This window comes from Cetorhinus maximus, chromosome 6 (genome assembly GCF_964194155.1).
Source record: "Cetorhinus maximus chromosome 6, sCetMax3.hap1.1, whole genome shotgun sequence".
Taxonomy (NCBI): Eukaryota; Metazoa; Chordata; class Chondrichthyes; order Lamniformes; family Cetorhinidae; genus Cetorhinus; species Cetorhinus maximus.
The window spans coordinates 155,555,327-155,578,797 of record NC_135884.1 but is presented as its reverse complement, the minus strand read 5'-3'; the positions used below and the strand labels follow the sequence as shown (position 1 = coordinate 155,578,797).

At 48.6% G+C, this 23,471-nt stretch overlaps 1 protein-coding gene across 1 annotated transcript in view; it reads right to left on the bottom strand.

The window, feature by feature from the left end:
- pepd (peptidase D) overlaps positions 1 to 23,471 on the bottom strand; it is a 191,503-nt gene that overhangs the window by 38,408 nt on the left and 129,624 nt on the right. Inside the window, exon 12 of the mRNA XM_078544698.1 lies at positions 8,077 to 8,225. Coding sequence (XP_078400824.1) covers positions 8,077 to 8,225 — 149 coding nt within the window. The remainder of the gene's footprint in view (positions 1 to 8,076; positions 8,226 to 23,471) is intronic.

Here is a 23,471-nt window from a genome sequence, read left to right as displayed (position 1 = left end):
AACTGGCGCCAGACAACCAGTAAGAAGCCCAAAGCTTCTCTCCAAGGATGCTTGCAAGTGTGACATGAAGGCCCTAACCGATTCTTGCACCTGGAAGTAACTAACTGACAACAGAGGAAAATGGGGACATCTGGGAATCGAGGGAAAACTCTCCGCTGGTTGGAGTTATACCCTAGCACAAAGGAAGATGGTTGTGGTTGTTGGAGGTCAATCATCTCAGCTCCAGGAACTTCCCACTGCAGGAGTTCCTCAGGGTAGTGTCCTAGACCCAACCATCTTCAGCTGCTTCATCAATGACCTTTTTCCATCATAAGCACAGAAGTGGGGATGTTCGCTGATGATTGCACAATGTTCAGCACCATTCACGACTCCCCAGATACTGAAGCAGTCCATGTACAAATGCAACAAGACCTGGACAATGTCCAGGCTTGGGCTGACAGTGACAAGTAACATTCATGCCACTCAAGTGCCAGGCAATGACCATCTCCAACAAGAGAGAATCTAACCATCGCCCCATGACATTCAATGGCATTACCATCACTGAATCCCCCACTAACAACATCCTGGGGGTTACCATTGACCAGAAACTGAACTAGACTAGCCATAAAAATACTGTGGTTACAAGAGCAGGTCAGAGGTTAGGAATCCTGTAGCGAGTAACTCACCTCCTGACTCCCCAAAGCCTGTCCACCATCTACAAGGCACAAGTCAGGAGTGTGATGGAATACTCTCCACTTGCCTGGATGAGTGCAGCTCCCACAACACTCAAGAAGCTTGACACTGTCCAGGCCAAAGCAGCCGCTTGACTGGCACCCCATCCACAAACATTCACTCCCTCCACCACCGACACACAGTAGCAGCAGTGTGTACCTTCTACAAGATGCACTGCAGGAACGCACCAAAGCTCCTTAGACAGCACCTTCCAAACCCATGACCACTTTCAGCCAGGAGGACATGGAAACACCACCACCTGCAAGTTCCCCTCCAAGTCACTCACCATCCTGACTTGGAACAAGATTCCTTAGGTCAAAATCCTGGACCCCCCCCCCCCCCCCCCCACCACCACTAACAGCACTGTGGATGTACCATGGACTGCAGCGGGTCAAGGCAGCTCACCACCACCTTCTCAAGGGCAATTAGGGACAGGCAATAAATGCCAGCCCAGCCAGCAACACCCACATCCCATGAAAGAATTTTTTTTAAATTCCTGTGGACTGGCATACAGCACCATAGCAGCTTGGCAACAGACATCAACACTGAAAACAACAATCCACAATGTCACTCAGTAGCTTCATGTGCGGCACTTGCAGCAGAACCTGCCTCTCAAGGATTGGCCTCTTCAGCCATCAACAAATGGACGCCATATGAAGACATCCATTGGAGTGTTTTTCTGTGTCCACCATCATCTGTTCGCAACCTTGGTGGCATACTTGACCCCAAGATGAGTTTCCAACCATGTACTCGTGCCATCACTAACACGCCTATTCCCACCTCCATAACATTGCTCGACTTTACCCGTCTCAGCTCTTCTGCTGCTGAAGCTGTTGTTCATGCCTTCGTCGTTATGTCTAGGTGTGACTGTTCTAACACATTCCTGGTTGGTTTCCCACATTCTACCTGTCATAAATTTGAGATCAAAAAATTGCAGCATGTCCCATTCACCCCTGTGCTCGTTGACCTACGCTGGCTCATTGGTTCCTGGTCAAACAATGTCTTGATTTTAAAATTCTCATCCTTGTTTTCAAATCCCTACACGGTTTCGTCGCTCCCTATCATTGTAATCTCCTCCAGCCCCTAGACTCCTATAAGACTTCTATGTTCCTCGAATTCTGACATCTTGAGCATCCCCAATTTTAATAACTCCATCACTGGTAGTCGTGCCTTCAGCTGCATAGTCTCTAGACTCTGGAATAGCCTCCTTACACCTTACCCCCTCTCCTTCTCACTGTCCTCCTTCTAGGTATCCCTTAAAAACGACCTCTTTGACCTAGCTTTTGGTCATCTGGCCTAATATCTCCTTAAGCGTCAAATTTTGTATTATACTTGTTTTTATTCTTAAGGCCAGCATTTGTTGCCCATACCTAACTGCCTTTGAACTGAGTGGCTTGCTAAGTCATTTCAGAGGGCAGTTAAGAATCAACCACATTGCTGTGAGTCTGGAGTCACATGTAGGTCTAGACCAGGTAAGGATGGCAGATTTCCTTCCCTAAAGGACATAAGTGAACCAGATGGGTTTTTTCGACAATCGATGATAGTTTCATGGTCACCAACTAGTTTTCTATTCCAGATTTTTTTTATTCATTCAAGGGATGTGGGCTTCGCTGGCTGGGCCAGTATTTATTGCCCATCCCTAATTTCCCTTAAGAAGGTGGTGGTGAGCTGCCTTCTTGAACCATTGCAGTCCATGTGGTGTAGGTACACCCACAGTTAGGGGGGAGTTCCAAAATTTTGACCCAACGACAGTGAAGGAACGGCGATATATTTCCAAGTCAGGATAGTGAATGACTTGGAAGGAAACTTCCAGGTGGTGGTGTTCCCATCTATCTGCTGCCCTTGTCCTTCTAGATGGTAGTGGATTTGGAAAGTGCTGTTGAAGGAGCCTTGGTGAATGTAGATGGTACACACTGTTGCTACTGTGCGTCAGTGATGGAGGGAGTGAATGTTTGTGGATGTGATGCCAATAAGTGTCAAGCGGACTGCTTTGTCCTGGCTGGTGTCCAGCTTCTTGAGTGTTGTGGGAGCTGCACTCATCCAGGCAAGTGGAGGGTATTCCATCACATTCCTGACACATGCCTTGTAGATGCTGGACAGGCTTTGGGGACTCAGGAGGTGAGTTACTCACCGCAGGATTTCTAGCCTCTTGAAGGCAGTGTTTACATGGCTAGTCCAGTTCAATTTCTGGTCAATGGTAATCCCAGGATGTTGATAGTGGGGGATTCAGTGATGATAATGCCATGGAATGTCAAGGGGCAATGGCTAGATTATCCCTTGTTGGAGATGGTTATTGCCTGACACTTGTGTGGCATGAATGTTACTTGCCACTTGTCAGCCCAAGCCTGGAAATTGTCCAGGTCTTGCTGCATTTGGACATGGACTGCTTCAGTATCTGAGGAGTCACGAATGGTGCTGAACATTGTGCAATCATCAGTGGACATCCCCACTTCTGACCTTATGATGAAAGGTCATTGATGAAGCAGCTGAAAATGGTTGGGTCTAGGACACTACCCTGAGGAACTCCTGCAGTGATGTCCTGGAGCTGAGATGATTGACTTCCAACAATCATCTCCCTTTGTGCTGGGTATGACTCTAACCAGCAGAGAGTTTTTCCCTTATTCCCATTGACTCCAGTTTTGCTAGGGCTCCTTGATGCCACACTCGGTCAAATGCTGCCTTGATGTCAAGGGCAGTCACTCTCACCTCACCTCTGGAATTCTGCTCTTTTGTCCATGTTTGAACCAAGGCTGTAATGAGGTTAGGAGCTGAGTGGCCCTGGTGAAACCCAAACTGGGTGTCACTGAGCAGGTTATTGCTAAATAAGTGCCACTTGATAACACTGTTGATGACCCCTTCCATTACTTCACTGATAATCGAGAGTAGACTGATGGAGAGTAGACTGATGGAGAGTAGACTGATGGAGCGGTAATTGGCCGGGTTCGATTTGTCCTGCTTTTTGTGTACAGGACATACCTGGACAATTTTCCACATTCCCGGGTAGATGCCAGTGTTGTAGCTGTGCTGGAACAGCTTGGCTAGGGGCACGGCAAGTTCAGGAGCACAAGTCTTCAGTACTATTGCTGGAATATTGTCAGGGCCCATAGCCTTTGCAGTATCCAGTGCCTTCAGCCGTTTCTTGCTATCATGTGGAGAGAATCGAATTGGCTGGAGACTGGCATCTGTGATGCTGGGAACCTCCGGAGGAGGCCAAGATGGATCATCCACTTGGCATTTCTGACTGAAGATTGTAGGAAATGCTTCAGCCTTATCTTTTGCACTGAATGTACTGAAGATCAGAGGGACCTTGGTGTGCATATGCAGAGATCCATGAAGGTAGCAGGGCAGGTAGATAAGGTGATTAAGAAGGCATAAGGGATACTTGCCTTTATTAGCCAAGGCATAGAATACAAGAGCAGGGAGGTTATGCTGGAACTGTATAAAACGCTGGTTATGCCACAACTGGAGTACTGTGTGCAGTTCTGGTCACCACATTATAGGAAGGGTGTGATTGCACTGGAGAGGGTGCAGAGGAGATTTACCAGGATGCTGCCTGGGCTGGAGGGTCTAAGCTATGAGGAAAGATTGGATAGGCTGGGGTTGTTTTCCTTGGAGCTGTGAAGGTTGAGAGTGGACCTGATAGAGGTGTATAAGATTAGGAGGGGCTTAGATAGGGTGGATAGGAAGGCACTTTTTCCATTAGTAGAGGGGTCAATAACCAGGGGACATAGATTTAAGGTAAGAGGTAGAAGGCTAAGACGGGAGTTGAGGAGAAATTTTTTCACCGAGAGGGTGGTGGGAGTCTGGAACTCACTGCCTGAAAGGATGGTTGAGTCAGGAACCCTTGTAACATTTAAGAAGTATTTAGGTATTCACTTGCCTCCAGGGCTTTGGTCCAAGCGCTGGAACATGGGGTTAGTGTAGTCAGATCTTTGTTGACTGGTGTGGACACGGTGGGCTGAATGGCCTCCTTCTGTGCTGTAAACGTCTATGAGTCTATGTGCTGGGCTCCCCCATCATTAAGGATGGGGATAATTGTGGAGCCTCCTCCTCCAGTGAATTGTTTAATTGCCCAGCACCATTCATGGCTGGATGTGACAGGACTGCAGAGCTTATATCTGATCCATTTGTTGTGGGATCGCTTAGCCCTGTCTATCACTTGCTGTTAATGCTGTTTGGCACGCAAGTAGTCCTGTGTTGTAGCTTCACCAGGTTGACACCTCATTTTTAGGTATGCCTGGTGCTGCTCCTGGCATGCCCTCCTGCACTCTTCATTGAACCAGGGTTAATTCCCTGGCTTGCTGGTAATGGTAGAGTGGGGGATATGCTGGGCCATGAGGTTACAGATTGTGTTTGAGTACAATTCTGCTGCTGCTGATGGCCCACAGCGCCTCATGGATGCCAAGTCTTGAGTTGCTAGATCTGTTTGAAATCTATCCCACTTTGCACGGTGGTAGTGCCACACAACATGATGGAGGGTATCCTCAATGTGAAGGCGGGATTTCGTCTCCACAATGACTGTGCGGTGGTCACTCCTACTCATACTGTCATGGACAGATGCATCTGCAGCAGGCAGGTCGGTGAGGATGAGATCAGGTATGTTTTTCCCTCTTGTTGGTTCCCTCACCACCTGCCGCAGACCCAGTCTAGCAGCTATGTCCTTTAGGACTCGGTCAGTAGTGTTGCTACCGAGCCACTCTTGGTGATGGACACTGAGTTCTCCCACCCATTTCAGAGGGTTTTTAAGAGTCAACCACATTGTTGAGGGTCTGGGTCTAAGGATGGCAGATTTCCTAAAGGACATTAGTGAACCAGATGGGTTTATGACCAACGGCATTGGTTTCATGATCATTAGACTTTTAATTCCAGATTTTTATTGAATTCAAATTTCACCACCTGCCGTGGCAGGATTCAAACCAGAGTCCCTAGAGCATTACCCCAGGGGCCTGGATTACTAATACCACTACGCCATTGCCTCATATTTACTAATTAATTCAATTTATTTATTAAATTTAAAATCCACCAGCTGTGTAATTCCAGATTTTTATTGAATTCAAATTTCACCATCTGCCGTGGTGGGATTACGAACTCCAGTCCTCAGGGTATTTATTAGCCTGGATTACTATTCCAGTGACATTACCATTCTGCCACCATCTCCCCAATGCTCCTTTGCTGTATTTTGGGACATTTTATGATGTTGAAGGCACAATATAAATATAGATACCCTCCTTCCCAACTGAGTCTTGAAAAATTTGGAAAACTGTCTGCAAAAGGCAAACCTGTTAAAGATTCGGGGAAAGTAATGCAGGGTAGCTCAGAGACAAAAATGGCAAGGACTCCCCTTCTTAATAAACATACAAACACCTTTAGTTTGCAGCCTCTGTTACCAGCAAAACGACAAAAAGGCCAAGCCAAAATACATTTAAATTGGAAATTACTGTCTCGGTCGTCCAGCCTATCCCTCCATACTCCAGCTCTTTGATTGCAATTGAGAGTTACTGAAATGGGGGAGACTGCACAAGTTTGACCTCTGGATTTGGTAACAAGCAATCAGACTTACAAAAAGGGAGAATGCTCAAAACAAACCAAGTCACAACAGCCGGTGAACTACAATAAATAAAAAGCCAAAGCAAGGTTTTTTTCTTAAATCACTGGTAACACTTCACTGAAATGAAACAGCACAGATTAACCCTTCTGAGTACTGAATGTCGTTTAGAATCTGCACATTAACTGACCAAAATGATTTTCCATGGATAGGAGGCACAGGAGCGTAACAATCGTGGGTCATACACTGCTGCCTGTGTTAAACATACCATGCAACTGGTCTAAGGGCTTGAGGGAGCCAACTTAAAGCATGGGAGGAAGAGAAGAAATTCTTTGGAAACTCTGAGCTTGTTCTACACAAGGTTTTCCAATGCACACCGCCGTTCACCAATCTCTAATCTGGCAGCTGGGGCACAGGCTGCATTTGCCCAGAGTCTGACACTGAACCTTGGCCCCGGGCAGGTTCGAGTGGTGTGTCTGAAGGCCTGAATTCTCGTGAGCCTGCCAAAGGATTCAGGTGGTTGTCCTGACAGGAGTGTTGAAGGTTGAAGGACAGCAGTGACGTTGGATTTTAGTTACCCTGTGTCCCTCTCCTCTGCCCTTCCATATCCCATGACAGTGTTCAGATCAGACGTTCAACTTTCAAACTCACAAGGCCAGCCACTGGTTTGCGGCAGTTTATTCAATTCCAGTGGACTTTGAAACTGAAACAAAAGTCACTTTAAACATTGGTGGCCCCCTAGCCCTGGGTAATAACCTTACTCCGACTCAGGAGACTACACTACAAATAGGGAAGCTAAATATTCCTCTGGGCAGCAATCCCAATGACATCAGAAAGTCATCTGTTTGGAACTGGAGAAGCCCTGACCAGAGCACATTTATCACGTTTACACAGACAAATGCCCTGCAAATCTTTCCCCTTCAAGCTTTTATTCCAATTACCCTTTGAATCTGCTTCCACTGCCCTTTCAGGCGGTGCACAAATTGAGATAAAATCCTCAATCTGGCAGCCTCAAATCAGTTTCTAGAATTTACCCCAAAAAACCCACATTTTTGTTCTCTTGACTGAGATAATGAATTGATCTAACCTCCAGTCAGAGAGATAAGATTTACAGATAATTAATTCCCTTGAATAAGACACAAGGAGATGGCTGATGGGTGGGGTTAGAGTGTGGGGTTAGAGCTCTGGGCTATGTTTCCCATGTTTGTGTGTCTTGGGTGTTGGTTTGTGTGTGGGGAGAGCTCACATTCTGCTTTAATGAGAAGCAGCCCACACAGAGGCGGGGACAGATGTGTCTGGATCCCAGTTAGAAAGCCAGCTGGTTCCAGTGATGTACCATACTCACACAGCAAGCCTGACGACTGTGGTTTCTAATGGACAAAAACCTACCCTGGCATTCATTTGAGATCCAACTAAAGCTAACCCTGACATGATACCATATATCGGAATTAAACCCTACAACCTGCAGATAACTGCATTCCTCCAATTCGAACCTCTTAAGCATCCTGATTTTAATCACTCCACCATTGGCGGCCACGTGTTAAGTTACCTAAGGCCCAAGCATTAGAATTCCCTCTTGAGACCTCTCCACCTCAATCGCCCTTCAAGTCACACTCTAAAACCTACCTCTTTAACCAAGCTTCTGGTCATTTGCAATAATATAACAATATGTGGCTCAGTGTCAAATTTTGTTCGATAATCGTGGCTATGAGGCACATTGGGATGTTTTATGACATTAAAGGTGCTATATAAATGCGAGTTGCAAATCTACACACCAACTAAATAAAAGTATTTATTAGGGAGGACAGGTGTCATCGTACCTGGTCTGATGGCACTCATCACTGCCCGTGACGCTTTCAAAACAGCCTGGTAGATATCTCGCTGGTCAGGAGTGAACCTGCCATTGGCTGGAAATGAGCAGGTGATGTCAGAGCCATAGCAATAATATTCACCACCCATATCGAAGAGGCTGAAAATATAAAATCAATACATTGATAAAAGATAATCATAGAGTCTCAGTTCTCATCCACAGACCTACACACGGCAGGGGCTAAATACAAAGCAACATTTAGCGTTCCAGGACAGGTACAGCACGGGGTTAGATACAGAGTAAAGCTCCCACTACACTGTCCCCATCAAACACTCCCAGGACAGGTACAGCACGGGGTTAGATACAGAGTAAAGCTCCCTCTACACTGTCCCCATCAAACACTCCCAGGACAGGTACAGCACGGGGTTAGACACAGAGTAAAGCTCCCTCTACACTGTCCCCATCAAATACTCCCAGGACAGGTACAGCACGGGGTAAGATACAGAGTAAATCTCCCTCTACACTGTCCCCATCAAACACTCCCAGGACAGGTACAGCACGGGGTTAGATACAGAGTAAAGCTCCCTCTACACTGTCCCCATCAAACACTCCCAGGACAGGTACAGCACGGGGTTAGATACAGAGTAAAGCTCCCTCTGCACCGTCCCCATCAAACACTCCCAGGACAGGTACAGCACGGGGTTAGATACAGAGTAAAGCTCCCTCTGCACCGTCCCCATCAAACACTCCCAGGACAGGTACAGCACGGGGTTAGATACAGAGTAAAGCTCCCTCTACACTGTCCCCATCAAACACTCCCAGGACAGGCAGAGGACTAGGTACAGTGTAAGGGTCTACGAAGGCATTCTGTATTGACCACAGCTGATTGCTGCTGCTGTGAATGTCTGTGTGTTGCACTGAGCTCCTGGATCAGATCCTCACAATTTACTGAAGTTGAGCTGGTGCCAATTTGTTCCAGTAACTGTTTTCCTCCTTTGCTGAAGGCACTTAATCATGCTGGGGCAGGAGAGGAGACAATATCACAGAATCACACAGTGCAGAAGAGGCCCTTCGGCCCATCGAGTCTGCACCGACACGTGAGAAACACCTGACCTACCTCCCTAATCCCATTTACCAGCACTTGGCCCATAGCCTTGAATGTTATGACGTGCCAAGTGCTCATCCAGGTACTTTTTAATGTGTGTGAGGCAACCCGCCTCCACCACCCTCCCAGGCAGTGCATTCCAGGCCGTCACCACCCTCTGGGTAAAAAAGTTTTTCCTCACATCCCCCCTAAACCTCCAGCCCCTCACCTTGAACTTATGTCCCCTCGTGACTGTATGCTGGGTAAAAATGATTCAAACTCTAATTGGCATGTCCTGCGCAATCTATTTCAACCGGAGAGAATATCACCGAAATACCTGATCACATTTAGAGCATGTCGACCAAACTCTGACCCACAAGCTCCCTCACAATGGTCAGCGAATCCATGCAGTGCAACCTCACTAACAGAGAGAGGGAGGGAGCAGAGCTTGTGGCAAGAACTGGGAGCGAAGGAATGGGAGGGACAGGGGAGAGAGATAGAGGGGGGAGGGACAGGGAGGGAGATAGAGGGGGGAGGGATAGGGAGAGAGAGATAGAGGGGGGAGGTACAGGGGAGAGAGAGATAGAGGGGGGAGGGACAGGGGAGAGCGATAGAGGGGGGAAGGATAGGGAGAGAGAGATAGAGGGGGGAGGTACAGCAAGAGAGATAGAGGGGGGAGGGACAGGGGAGAGCGATAGAGGGGGGAGGGATAGGGAGAGAGAGATAGAGGGGGGAGGTACAGCGAGAGAGATAGAGGGGGGGGGACAGGGGAGAGAGATGGAGGGGGGGGGGACAGGGGAGAGAGATGGAGGGGGGAGGGATAGGGAGAGAGAGAGATAGAGGGGGGAGGTACAGGGGAGAGAGAGATAGAGGGGGGAGGGACAGGGGAGAGAGATAGAGGGGGGAGGGATAGGGAGAGAGAGATAGAGGGGGGAGGTACAGCGAGAGAGATAGAGGGGGGAAGGACAGGGAAGAGGGAGATAGAGGGGGGAGGGACAGGGGAGAGAGATAGAGGGGGGAGGGATAGGGGGAGAGAGATAGAGGGGGGAGGTACAGCGAGAGAGATAGAGGAGGGAGGGATAGGGGAGAGAGATAGAGGGGGGAGGGACAGGGGAGAGAGATAGAGGGGGGAGGGATAGGGAGAGAGAGATAGAGGGGGGAGGGATAGGGAGAGAGAGATAGAGGGGGGAGGTACAGCGAGAGAGATAGAGGGGGGAAGGACAGGGAAGAGAGAGATAGAGGGGGGAGGGACAGGGGAGAGAGATAGAGGGGGGAGGGATAGGGGAGAGAGATAGAGGGGGGAGGGACAGGGGAGCGAGATAGAGGGGGGAGGGATAGGGAGAGAGAGATAGAGGGGGGAGGGTCAGGGAGAGAGATAGAGGGGGGAGGGATAGGGAGAGAGAGAGATAGAGGGGGGAGGGACAGGGGAGAGAGAGATAGAGGGGGGAGGGATAGGGAGAGAGATAGAGGGGGGAAGGATAGGGGAGAGATAGAGGGGGGAGGGATAGGGGAGAGATAGAGGGGGGAGGTATGAGGGAGGGAGATAGAGGGGGGAGGTATGAGGGAGGGAGTGGGGGGATTATATGAACAAAGAGGATGCCATTTCACCCCTTGAGCCTGATCCATAACCTAACTCCATACACCCACCTTTGCCCTTAATATCTTTGGATAACAAAAATCTACAATCTCTTATTAAAATTAACAATTGATTCAGCATCAATGGCACCAAACCTCTCTACCTTGTTTCTAGTTTCACTCCTGAAACATCTGGCTCTAATTTTTAGATAATTCCCTAGTTCTAGACTCCACAACCTGCAAAAATAGTTTCCCTCAACTGGCCTATCTGTATTCCTTGTTATCTTGAAAAGCAGCCCAAAACTGTACACTTTAGGTGAGTGCTCTCACCAAAGCCCTACTTAATTGTGGCAAAAGTTCCTTATTCACAAACTCCAAGGGATAAGCAGCTTAGTCTATGCAACCTTCTCATAATTTAACCTTAAAGCCCCAATATAATTCCAGTGAATCTGTGCTGCGCTCCCTCTGAGGCGCTCCCTCTGAGGTGCGATGCCCAGAGCTGAGCAGTTTCTCCAGATGGGATCTGTCCAAAGCTCTGTGCAACTGAAGTATCACATCCTCCACTTTTTGTTCCAGTCCCTTTGACTTACACCCTGGATGTGGGTAGACGGGGCCTCAGTTCATTATAGCAGGTGAGGGCAGTTACAATTGCCACTCAGGTCCCTGTTGGCTAATGAAAAGCAGGATTGTCTCCAGACTCTTGCCCTGTTTCTAGAAGTCAGTACTGAGCCTGAATGGGCAGGATTCACTAGGCTGATTCGTGGGATGAAGGGGTTTGTCTTATGTGGAATGGTTGAGCAGGTTGGGCCTGTACTCATTGGAGTTGAGAAGAATGAGAGGTGACCTTATTGAAACATAAGATTCTGAGGGGACTTGGCAGGGTGGATGCTGAGAGGATGTTTCTCCTCATGGGGGAAATCTAGAACTGGAGAGGCGGGGGGAGATTCAAAAAGAGGGGTCTCCCATTTAAAACGGAGATGAGAAGGAGTTTCTTCTGTCAGAGGGTCTTTGGAATTCTCTTCCCCAGACAGCAGTGCAGGCTGGGTCATTGAATATATTCAAGGCTGAGTTAGACTGATGTTTGATCAACAAGGGAGTCAAGGGCTATGGGGGACAAGCAGGAAAGTGGAGTTAAGACCACAAACAGATCAGCCATGATCTTATTGAATGGTGGGGCAGGCTCGAGGGGCTGAAAGGCCTACTCCTGCTCTGATTTCTTATGATCTTATGTTATTTTCTGTTCTTGCACTGTGTGTGACAACAACACAACAGTAATCACAGTTATTTTCTCTGATCAGGGGTCCCAGTGAATTCGCAAACATGAAGATTTCATCATGACAGAGAAATAGGCTCAAAGGGCAGAATGCCATCAACAACCACTTGGCATTTACATAGCACCTTCGCCATAATAAAAACGTTCTCAAGTACTTCATAGGGATGATTATCAACCATTATTTGACACCAAGTTGCATAAGGAGTGCATAAGACAAGTTTGGTCAAAGAGAAAGGTTTTAAGGAGCATCTTAGAGGAGAGAGAGAAGTGGAGAGGTTTAGGGATTGAATTCCAGAGCTTTGGGCTTTGCTGGATGAAGGCGTGGCTGCCAATGTTGGTGTGATGGAAACTGGAGAAGCGCAAGAGGTTAAAATAGGAGTGCAGATATCTGAGGGCTGTAGGGTTGGAAAGGGTTACAAAGAGAAGGGGTGAGGTCATGGGCAGGTTTGAAAACAAGGTGGAGAATTTTAAAACTGAGGTGTTGTCGATCAGGAGCCAATGCAAGTGTCATGATTCGATATCCAGAGATGCCAGGTTGACAACGCTCTCCTCCCTGCCCCCTCTACCATCTTGTTCTGTGAACACAATATGACTCAACATAAGGAGCTATTTTTTAATCGATACTGGCTGATTGCACCTTGATACAAGCTGCTCAGAACACACCAAAGACACGAGGTTAGTGGAATAACTCTCCATATCGAGTCACACCGTGACTCAGCTACACAACGTACAAATTGTACAGCTCGAGCAGCCTGGATCGCTGCCAGTTCCACCCCTTTACAGCAAAGGGCAGAATTACCTACTGACCTTTCATTCTAAACTGCTGCACACGTCATCATTCTGTTCTCTTACGAACCTGAGCCATTAACATTTGAACTGATCCATTAACCTTTAAATATTGGGAAGAACCTTCCTCAAATTTAGGAGCAGCCCAGCAGAAGAAACAACTTTATATTTTTATGTGAATATTTACAACTTGACACTGTTTACGTCAGGCATTTGAACTGGGTTTGAGACCTGTGGAACGATCAGGGAGAGGTGGTGTTACCTGAGCCCTGGGAAGGTAATCTCAGTCTATCTGACACACACAAACCCACCACTGCACTTTTACAAGCCTCGCAATGAAGCTGGGAATTCACACAGACAGGGTTCCCACCTGGCAAATATTGAGTGGGCACTCTCTCTTCACAGCAACACCCCCCTGCTCTCCCAGTTGAGTGGTTAGACACAGCTTGTCAGAAGCATAGCTCAACAACTCCAGTGTGTGCAGGCACACCACCAGAGTTTAAGATGGAACTTGCATTTATATATCTTCTTTTATGACCTCAGGATGTCCCAAAGTGCTTTTCAGCCAAAAAAAAAACTTTTAAAGTGTAATTACTGCTGTATTAAAAAATACAACAGTTAATTTGTGCATAGCAAGCTTCCACAGTAATGTGATAGCAACCAGATAATCTGTTTTAGTGATGTTGACTGAGGGATAAATATTGATCGAGAACTTCATGGCTCCCAGAATCATACATCGCAGAAGGAGGCCATTCAACCCATTGTGCCTGTACTGGTTTTCCCCATTTCTCTGCAAATGTCTCCTTTTTTTAAAGTATCCAGTTCCCTTTTGAATCTGCTTCCACCACCCTTTCAAGCAGCACATTCCAGATTACAACAATGCAATGTAAAACAAAAACAGAATTACCTGGAAAAACTCAGCAGGTCTGGCAGCATCGGTGGAGAAGAAAAGAGTTGACGTTTCGAGTCCAACAAAACGTCAACTCTTTTCTTCTCCACCGATGCTGCCAGACCTGCTGAGTTTTTCCAGGTAATTCTGTTTTTGTTTTGGATTTCCAGCATCCGCAGTAGCTTTTAGCATTTTGTTTTTATCAATGCAATGTAAAAACCATTTCCCATCAGGACTTTTTTGTTAAATCCATGTCTTCTGATTACCAGGTCCTTCCAATCTTCAAACGGAGCCTGTGGGATCTTTTGCATCTACCTGACAGAGCAGACAAGGCCTTGGTCTAATCTCTCTCCACAGATGCTGTCAGACCTGCTGAGTTTTTCCAACAATTTTTGTGCCTTAGTTTAACGTCTCATCTGGAAGATAACACTTCCAACAGTGTCGCGCTCCCTCAGTACTGCACCAGAGAGTCAGCCTGGATTGTGTGTTCCAATCTCTGGAGTGGGACTTAAATCCATGCGCGACCTTCTGACTCCTAGTGAGAGTGCTTCCCACTGAACCCACAGCGCTGAGCACGAGGTTAACTTCATACTGGAGGTGTGCATCACACTATAGCAATGGGTCATCAAGTTACTTGGAGTCTGACCCCCAGTGATGGTACTAAACCCACCACCGCCACAATGAACCATCACTCAGCCAGGGTGACTAGGATGCTGAAGACCTGCCTAGCCCAGTCTAGAATACCCTGCCTGCCAGAGAATTTACTCAGACCCACTCACCTATTAACAGTCAGGGCCTTCCAGCCAACTCAGTCACACAGCAATTCCCAGAACCCCCATTAATATGTCAGTGCTCACCAGCAGGTACCCGGATCTCTCCCCACCCTACCCATCACCTCCCCTCACCTCCAAACACGGCATAGTAAATCAATCACCAGGACCCAACATATCATGTCTCCCCAACAGGCTCAAGCTTCTTGTATTGATTGAAGTGCACGAGTCACATAGTGTGTGTCACAATTGGTACACTCAGAACCAATCTGTAAACTCAGGGGCAACTGTGGGATTCCCCAAGAGTGGTATTACACCCTACGTCCAGCTCAAGAGGGGATGGTGATTGAAAGGGCTGTTCTGATAATGGTGCCTCAGCACAATGCCAGGCCACTGGGCTGCACTCCTTCAGTGGTGCCCTTGTGCTGAGGGCTACTGTCCATCATTTGCTCTCTCACATCATCCTTTCAAACCAAACATCAAATCACTGGAACCAATCCCAATCCATGTGCCCATTCATAATAACTCCTGCAGGTCCAGCCTTTATCTGAATGACCTCCTCCTCCTTTAGCGAACAGCCAGTTAACCTACATTATCACCTTCTGCCCATTCCAATTCCCAACGGATAATGATCCAACACTCAGGCTTCCCCTACACCGCCATTTGGACAAGACAAACTGTGGTGTTCCAGCCTTGTTAAGGTTCACCGAGGACAGGTTCCATGGATTCGTCTTGCATCCCTCTCGAGTTTAGAAGATTCAGAGACGTCTAACTGATTTGTAAGGCGATTGAAGGATTTGATAGGGTAGAGAGAGACACACAGAGAGAGAAACTATTTTCTCTGGTGGGAGCGTCCGGAACAAGGGGGCAGAATGTTAAAGTTCGAGCCAGACGGTTCAGGGATAATGTTAGGAAGCACTCCTTCACACAAAGGGGAGTGAGAATCTGGAACTCACTCCTCCATAAAGATGTTGAGGCTGGGGGTTAATTAAAAAATTCAAAATGGAGATGCGAGGATTGTTTGTTAGGTAAGGGTTTTAAGGGTCACAGGCTAATATACAAAATCAGCCGTGATCTAACTGGAAGGAGGAACAGGCTTGAGGGCCTGAATGGCATCATCCTGTTCCTAACCAACACTGCACAGACCTGGGACTTTCCTAATCTGTACCTCACCAAGAAAAGCATTTCCACATTGACCCACCCAGGGTGGGGAGAGTTTATTTCTAACAGTGATCAACTATCTTGGTGTCAGCCCAGCCCCTTGTTATCAGCACAATCAACAGAAGGAAGGTTTTCTATCTCACTGAAGGCTCCCTCCGAGATTCTTCTTGTTGATCATGGAGATCGGAATGTCGCTCAACCAGAGTGGAGTCATTAACCAAAGCTGCCAGAAACCACAGCTCATGTCAGCAGCCTCTACCAGATTCAGCTTTAACCCCTTCCCTGCTGGAAATTATTTCCGGCTTTGGAAATGGCCAAAGGCTTTCAGCCAATGAGGGAGCAGAGTTATTCGGAGACTCTCAGTGCCTGCTGGCCATGTCTCGAGTTCTGCAAGTCTCTCTCCAGGTACCCAGGCTGCTCTCGGAGCTCAGCATTTGAGGAGCCTGAATCTGTCCCCATAACTAGATCCAGCACGAAGACCCCAAACTCTCCTCTGCTTTGCCCCCAGCACTCAGATACCCGCCCCCCTCTCCCCCCCCACCCCCACCCCCGGCACTCAGATACCCGCCACCCCCCCAACCGGCACTCAGATACCACCCCCCCACCCCCACCACTCAGATAGCCTCCCCCCCCCGGCACTCAGATACCCTCCCCCCCTCCGGCACTCAGATACCCACCTCCCCCCCCGGCACTCAGATACCCTCCCCCCCACCCCCAGCACTCAGATACCCCCCTCCCCCCCGGCACTCAGATACCCACCTCCCCCCCGGCACTCAGATATCCACCTCCCCCCCACACCCCCCGGCACTCAGGTAGCCACCCCCGCGTCCCAGGAGAGTGAGACAAGATGCAAGATAGAAATGGAGAAACCTGGTGAGACTGTGTTGGTGCTTCATGCCGAGAGGGGGCAGAAGAGTGGGGATGGGGAGGGGGGTGCAGGGACAGGGAGGTTGAGCAGTTGGAGAATGAGCCTGCGATGGCACACGTACAGTGTAGACCCCACTCCATAATATCCAGACTGCTGTGTATCATGGCAGGGGCTGCAGGGAGCTCTCAGTCAATCGAAAGCCTGGTGGGAGTGAGGCTGGACTGTGATTGCTGCTGGGGAACTGCACCAGAATCAAGAGACAACAGAGCCGACCACGCCAAGCATCTTCGCACCACCCTCAGTGGCAGCTGCTTCTCTCCAGGGGAGGGGAAAAGTGGGATGATCGGTTTGAGGTACCTTGCAGTAGGGAACAGCAAAGTGACTAGGGGAGGGAGCAAAAGCTGAGCTCCGGGCCCCTGAGAGTGACTGTTCACAGAGATAGGCACCAGCTGCTCTTCCTGCAGTACAACACTGCCACCTCATGGACAGCAATATCATCCACACCACGTCCAGATGAGGCAGATTGTCTGAAAACAAAACATCTTATATTTATATAGCACCACGCCTTTAACATTGTAAAACATCGCAAGGCGTTTCATAGGTTTATTCATAGGTCAAATGCACACAATTTGACAGTGAGTCAAAATGGTCAAAGAGATGGGTTTTAGGGAGTGTCTTAAAGGAGCAGGAGGTGGAAATGTTTAGGGAGGGAATTCCAGGGCTCAAGGTCCAGGCAATTAAAATCAAGGATGTGCATGATGCCAGAATCAATGAGGCAGAGCCCTCGGAGGGTTGACAGGCTGCAGTAGGTTACAGAGATTAAAAGACAGACTTGCATTTATATAGCACCTTTCACAATCTCGAGACATCACAAAGTGCTTCTCAGCCAATTAAGTACATTTGTAGTAAACTCACTGTTGTAATGTAGGAAACGCAGCAGCCAATTTGTGCACAGCAAGATCCAACAAACAGGGATGTGATAGTGATCAGATAATTTGTTATTGTGATGTTAATTGAGAGAGAAAAACATTGGCCATGACACCAGTGGATATTGCCCCTGCTCTTCTTCGAAATAGCGCCATTGACATCCAACTGCGTGGGCAGGTGGGGCCTCAGTTCAACATCTCCTCCGAAAGACAGCGCCTCCGACAGGGCAGCACTGCTTGGTTACTGCACTGGAGGCTCAGCACAGATTTTTGTGCTCAAATCTCTGGAGAGAGATTTGAACCTCCAACCTTCCAACTCAAGAAGCAAAACTGCTACTCACTGAGTCCCAGTGGACACTCGGGGGGGCTGAGGCCACGGAAGGATTTGAAAAAGTGAGGGTGAATTTTAAATTTGAGGTGCTGCCGGACTGGGAGCCAAAGTAGATCACCGAGCATCGGAACAGTGAGAGCCGCGGCTCAGTTAGTGATGAGCCCAGCCAGTCAACGTTAACTAATATTTCACTGTATAGATTTCACCAAGTCTGCTGCTGCCCTCGCCAGACTGCCGCTCCGGAGCTCTCTGCAGTAAGAGTCACTGGTTTGCAGTGACAGCTACTTCCCGCTGAGAAAGATCAGATTACTGAAGCAGGAACTGCTTCTGCCCATGGACACAGAGATTCGGGAAGAGGAGCAGTGAACGTGCCGGTTATCCTGGCCCACATTCCACCCACAAATACCATCACCAAAAAATTGATCATATATCTTAAGTGCTGCATGTGGAATCTTGCTATGTAACAGCAACTGCACTTTAAAAGACAGCCAGGCCAGAGCGGGGTCTCTCAGTCACATCGACAACGTTTACCAGAGCGGGGTCTCTGAGTCACATCGACAATGTTTACCAGAGCGGGGTCTCTGAGTCACATCGACAATGTTTACCAGAGCGGGGTCTCTGAGTCACATCGACAATGTTTACCAGAGCGGGGTCTCTGAGTAACGTCGACACTGTTTATCAGAGCGGGGTCTCTGAGTCACATCGACAATGTTTACCAGAGCGGGGTCTCTGAGTCACATCGACAATGTTTACCAGAGCGGGGTCTCTGAGTCACATCGACAACGTTTACCAGAGCGGGGTCTCTGAGTCACATCGACAATGTTTACCAGAGCGGGGTCTATGAGTCACATCGACAACGTTTACCAGAGCGGGGTCTCTGAGTCACATCGACAACGTTTACCAGAGCGGGGTCTCTGAGTCACATCGAAAATGTTTACCAGAGCGGGGTCTCTGAGTCACGTTGACAATGTTTACCAGAGCGGGGTCTCTGAGTCACGTTGACAATGTTTACCAGAGCGGGGTCTCTGAGTCACGTTGACAATGTTTACCAGAGCGGGGTCTCTGAGTCACATCGACAATGTTTATCAGAGCGGGGTCTCTGAGTCACATCGACAATGTTTACCAGAGCGGGGTCTCTGAGTCACATCGACAATGTTTACCAGAGCGGGGTCTCTGAGTCACGTTGACAATGTTTACCAGAGCGGGGTCTCTGAGTCACATCGACAATGTTTACCAGAGCGGGGTCTCTGAGTCACATCGACAATGTTTACCAGAGCGGGGTCTCTGAGTCACATCGACAATGTTTACCAGAGCGGGGTCTCTGAGTAACGTTGACAATGTTTACCAGAGCGGGGTCTCTGAGTCACATCGACACTGTTTACCAGAGCGGGGTCACATCGACACTGTTTACCAGAGCGGGGTCACATCGACACTGTTTACCAGAGCGGGGTCACATCGGCAATGTTTACCAGAGCGGGGTCACATCGGCAATGTTTACCAGAGCGGGGTCACATCGGCAATGTTTACCAGAGCGGGGTCACATCGGCAATGTTTACCAGAGCGGGGTCACATCGGCAATGTTTACCAGAGCGGGGTCACATCGGCAATGTTTACCAGAGCGGGGTCACATCGGCAATGTTTACCAGAGCGGAGTCTCTGAGTCACATCGGCAATGTTTACCAGAGCGGGGTCTCTGAACCACATTGACAACGTTTACCAGAGCGGGGTCACATCGGCAATGTTTACCAGAGCGGGGTCACATCGGCAATGTTTACCAGAGCGGGGTCTCTGAGTCACATCGACAATGTTTACCAGAGCGGGGTCTCTGAGTCACATCGACAATGTTTACCAGAGCGGGGTCTCTGAGTCACGTCAACAATGTTTACCAGAGCGGGGTCTCTGAGTCACGTCGACAATGTTTACCAGAGCGGGGTCTATGAGTCACATCGACAATGTTTACCAGAGCGGGGTCTCTGAGTAACATCGACAATGTTTACCAGAGCGGGGTCTCTGAACCACAGCGACAACGTTTACCAGAGCGGGGTCTCTGAGTCACGTCGACAACGTTTACCAGAGCGGGGTCACATCGACAATGTTTACCAGAGCAGGGTCACATCGGCAATGTTTACCAGAGCGGGGTCACATCGGCAATGTTTACCAGAGCGGGGTCACATCGGCAATGTTTACCAGAGCGGGGTCACATCGGCAATGTTTACCAGAGCGGGGTCTTTGAGTGACATCGGCAATGTTTACCAGAGCGGGGTCTCTGAGTCACGTCGACAATGTTTACCAGAGCGGGGTCTATGAGTCACATCGACAATGTTTACCAGAGCGGGGTCTATGAGTCACGTCGACAATGTTTACCAGAGCGGGGTCTCTGAGTCACATCGGCAATGTTTACCAGAGCGGGGTCACATCGACAACGTTTACCAGAGCGGGGTCTCTGAGTCACATCGACAATGTTTACCAGAGCGGGGTCTCTGAGTCACATCGACAATGTTTACCAGAGCGGGGTCTCTGAGTCACATCGACAATGTTTACCAGAGCGGGGTCTTTGAGTCACATAGACAATGTTTACCAGAGCGGGGTCACATCGACAATGTTTACCAGAGCAGGGTCACATCGGCAATGTTTACCAGAGCGGGGTCACATCGACAATGTTTACCAGAGCGGGGTCACATCGACAACGTTTACCAGAGCGGGGTCTCTGAGTCACATCGACAACGTTTACCAGAGCGGGGTCTCTGAGTCACATCGACAACGTTTACCAGAGCGGGGTCTCTGAGTCACGTCGACAATATTTACCAGAGCGGGGTCTCTGAGTCACGTCGACAATGTTTACCAGAGCGGGGTCTCTGTGTCACATCGGCAATGTTTACCAGAGCGGGGTCACATCGGCAATGTTTACCAGAGCGGGGTCACATCGGCAATGTGTACCAGAGCGGGCTCTCTGAGCCACAGCAACCATGATTACCAGAGCGGGGTCTCTGTGTCACGTCGACAATGTTTACCAGAGCGGGGTCTCTGTGTCACGTCGACAATGTTTACCAGAGCGGGGTCGCTGAGTAACATCGACAATGTTAACCAGAGCGGAGTCTCTGAGTCACATCGAAAATGTTTACCAGAGCGGGGTCTGTCAGTCACATCGACAATGTTTTCCAGAGCGGGGTCTCTGAGTCACGTTGACAATGTTTACCAGAGTTGACCACCAGGATTCAAACTGTAGCTTCATGAAGACAGATGGTCGCCAAAGTAAAAATTTAAAAGTAATTTACTGTGTGACATTGAACACGTCAACATGAAAGGGTCTATAAAAAGAAAATAAATTTTGAAAGCGCCTTTTGCACTCTCAGGGCACCCTGAAGCATTTTACTGCTGGTCAGAGGAATCTCTGAGGACTAGTCCCTGCTCTAGTGTAGAAAACATGGCCGCACATTTACAAACACATGATGTAGGAGAAGAAGGCCACTCGGCCTCTCAAGCCTGCTCTACAATTCAATAACATCAGAGCTGATCTGTTTAGTGCACAGCGAGCTTTCACAAACAGCAATGTGATAATGACCAGACAATCTGTTTTAGTGATGTTGGTTGAAGTATACCAGGGAGAACTCCTTTGCTTCTATCATTTATGTTCAACTGAGAGGGCAGACGGGCTCTCAGCTTAATGTCATGTCCAAGAGACAGCATCACCAACAGTGCAGCACTTGCTCTGGAACATCAGCCTAGATTTTACTGTCAATATCTTGACACAAATAGAGGCATTTCCCACACTCAGCATGCTGCCAGACATCAATCTAGAGCTGCAAGGGATTTGTGAGAATTCAGACATTGCAGGGTTACAGAGAGAACCCTGAACCACTCATCAATCACATGCAACAGATCAAGAAGTGCGATTAAGAATGAAAACTGAAGCAGTAAACACAAGAGTGTCCCGAGGCAGCGCTGATGCCACATGCTGATAAGCCTTTCCCCGGAGACGGGAAACAAGAAAATGAAAGTCAAATGGGCTGAACATGGTTTCAATATTCAAAGTGAAAATCACTGCTGATTCATCCAGTCACACAAACACCCACATCCCCAACCACCCCCCATGCCGCCTCTCTCACATCCCCACCACCCCCCACAATTTCCATACACTAATATCCCCATACACAACCCCTCCCCCCAAAACAGTGAGATTTCTCGAGATGGAAACACCATCGCTTCAGCAATGTAAAGACCTCAAAAAGACTTGCATTTATATAACGCCTTCCACTTCAGGATGTCCCAAAGCACTTTGCAGCCGATAAAGTACTTTTCAGAAGTGTAGACACTGTTGCGATCCAGGGAGTGTGGCAACCAATTTATGCGCAGCAAACTCCCACAAACAGCAATGTGACAATGACCAGATAATGTTGTTGTGATGTTGGTCGAGGGATAAATATTGGTCAGGACTCTGGGGGGAGAGCTCCCCTGGTCTTATTTGAAATGAGCTATGAGGTCTTTTACATCTGTCTGAGAGAATGGATGGGACTTGGTTTAATGTTTCAACTGTAAGACTCAGGCAGTGCAGCACCCCATCAGTACAGTACTGGAATGTCAATGTGGATTACGAGTTCAAGTCTCTGGACTCTGAGTGGGAGCTGAGCCTTCTGTTTTATCCAGAGCGGAGGCTGACTCTAATTGAATTGCTTGTGGGCAGGGGTTGAAATAAAGAACTTCCTCGATCCCCAGAGTGCACCAGTTTAACTTGAACTGACCACACTGGTTGTAAATGGGTTTGCCCATGGTCCCAATGTAACACAGTTCCTCCACCCCAGCCCCGGCACCCCCTTCAGCTGTTCACCAGTGGTGGCTCAGTGTTTGACCCCACTGTGCAGCTCTGAGCCACTCAGAGAGCCATGAGATAGCTCCACCACATTCCCAGCAGTCTTGTCTGTGTTGGTCTGAGAGTCACTAACTGAAGCAAATCAACTACACGATGGCGTAGAGAGTGGTATTATCCCGAGACAATCCAGAGACCCAGGGGGAGCCCTGGGGACCCCAGGGTTTGAATCCTGCAACAGCAAATGGTGGAATTTGAATGTTTAAAAATCTAGAATTAAAAGTCTAATGTTGACCATAAAACCAGTCAATTGTTGTAAAAACCCATCTGGTTCACGAGTGTCATTGAGGGAAGGAAATTTGTCATCCTTACCTGGTCTGACCTACATGTGTCTCCAGACCCACAGCAATGTGGTTCACTCTGAAATGGCCAAGCCAGACACTCCGTTTGTAAGAAACTGCTACAAAGTCACAAAAAAGGTATGAAACCAGATGGACCACCCGGCATCGACCGAGGCACCGGAAACAACAATGACAATCTCAGCCCTGTCGACCCTGCAAAGTCCTCCTGACTAACATCTTGGGGCTAGTGCCAAAATTGGGGAGAGCTGTCTCACAGACTAGTCAAGCAACAGCCTGACACAGTCATCCTCACAGATAATGCCCCAGGCTCCACCATCACCATCCCTGGGTATGTCCTGCCCCTTGGGAGGGCAGACTCAGCAGAGGTGGTGGCACAGTGGTATACAGTCGGGAGGGAGTTGCCCTGGGAGTCCTCAACATCGACTCTGGACCCCATGAAGGCTCATGGCATCAGGTCAAACATGGGCAAGGAGACCTCCTGCTGATTACCACGTTCTGCTCTCCCTCAGCAGATAACTCAGTGCTCCTCTATGTTGAACACCATGTGGAGGAAGCATTGAGGGTGGCAAGGGTGCA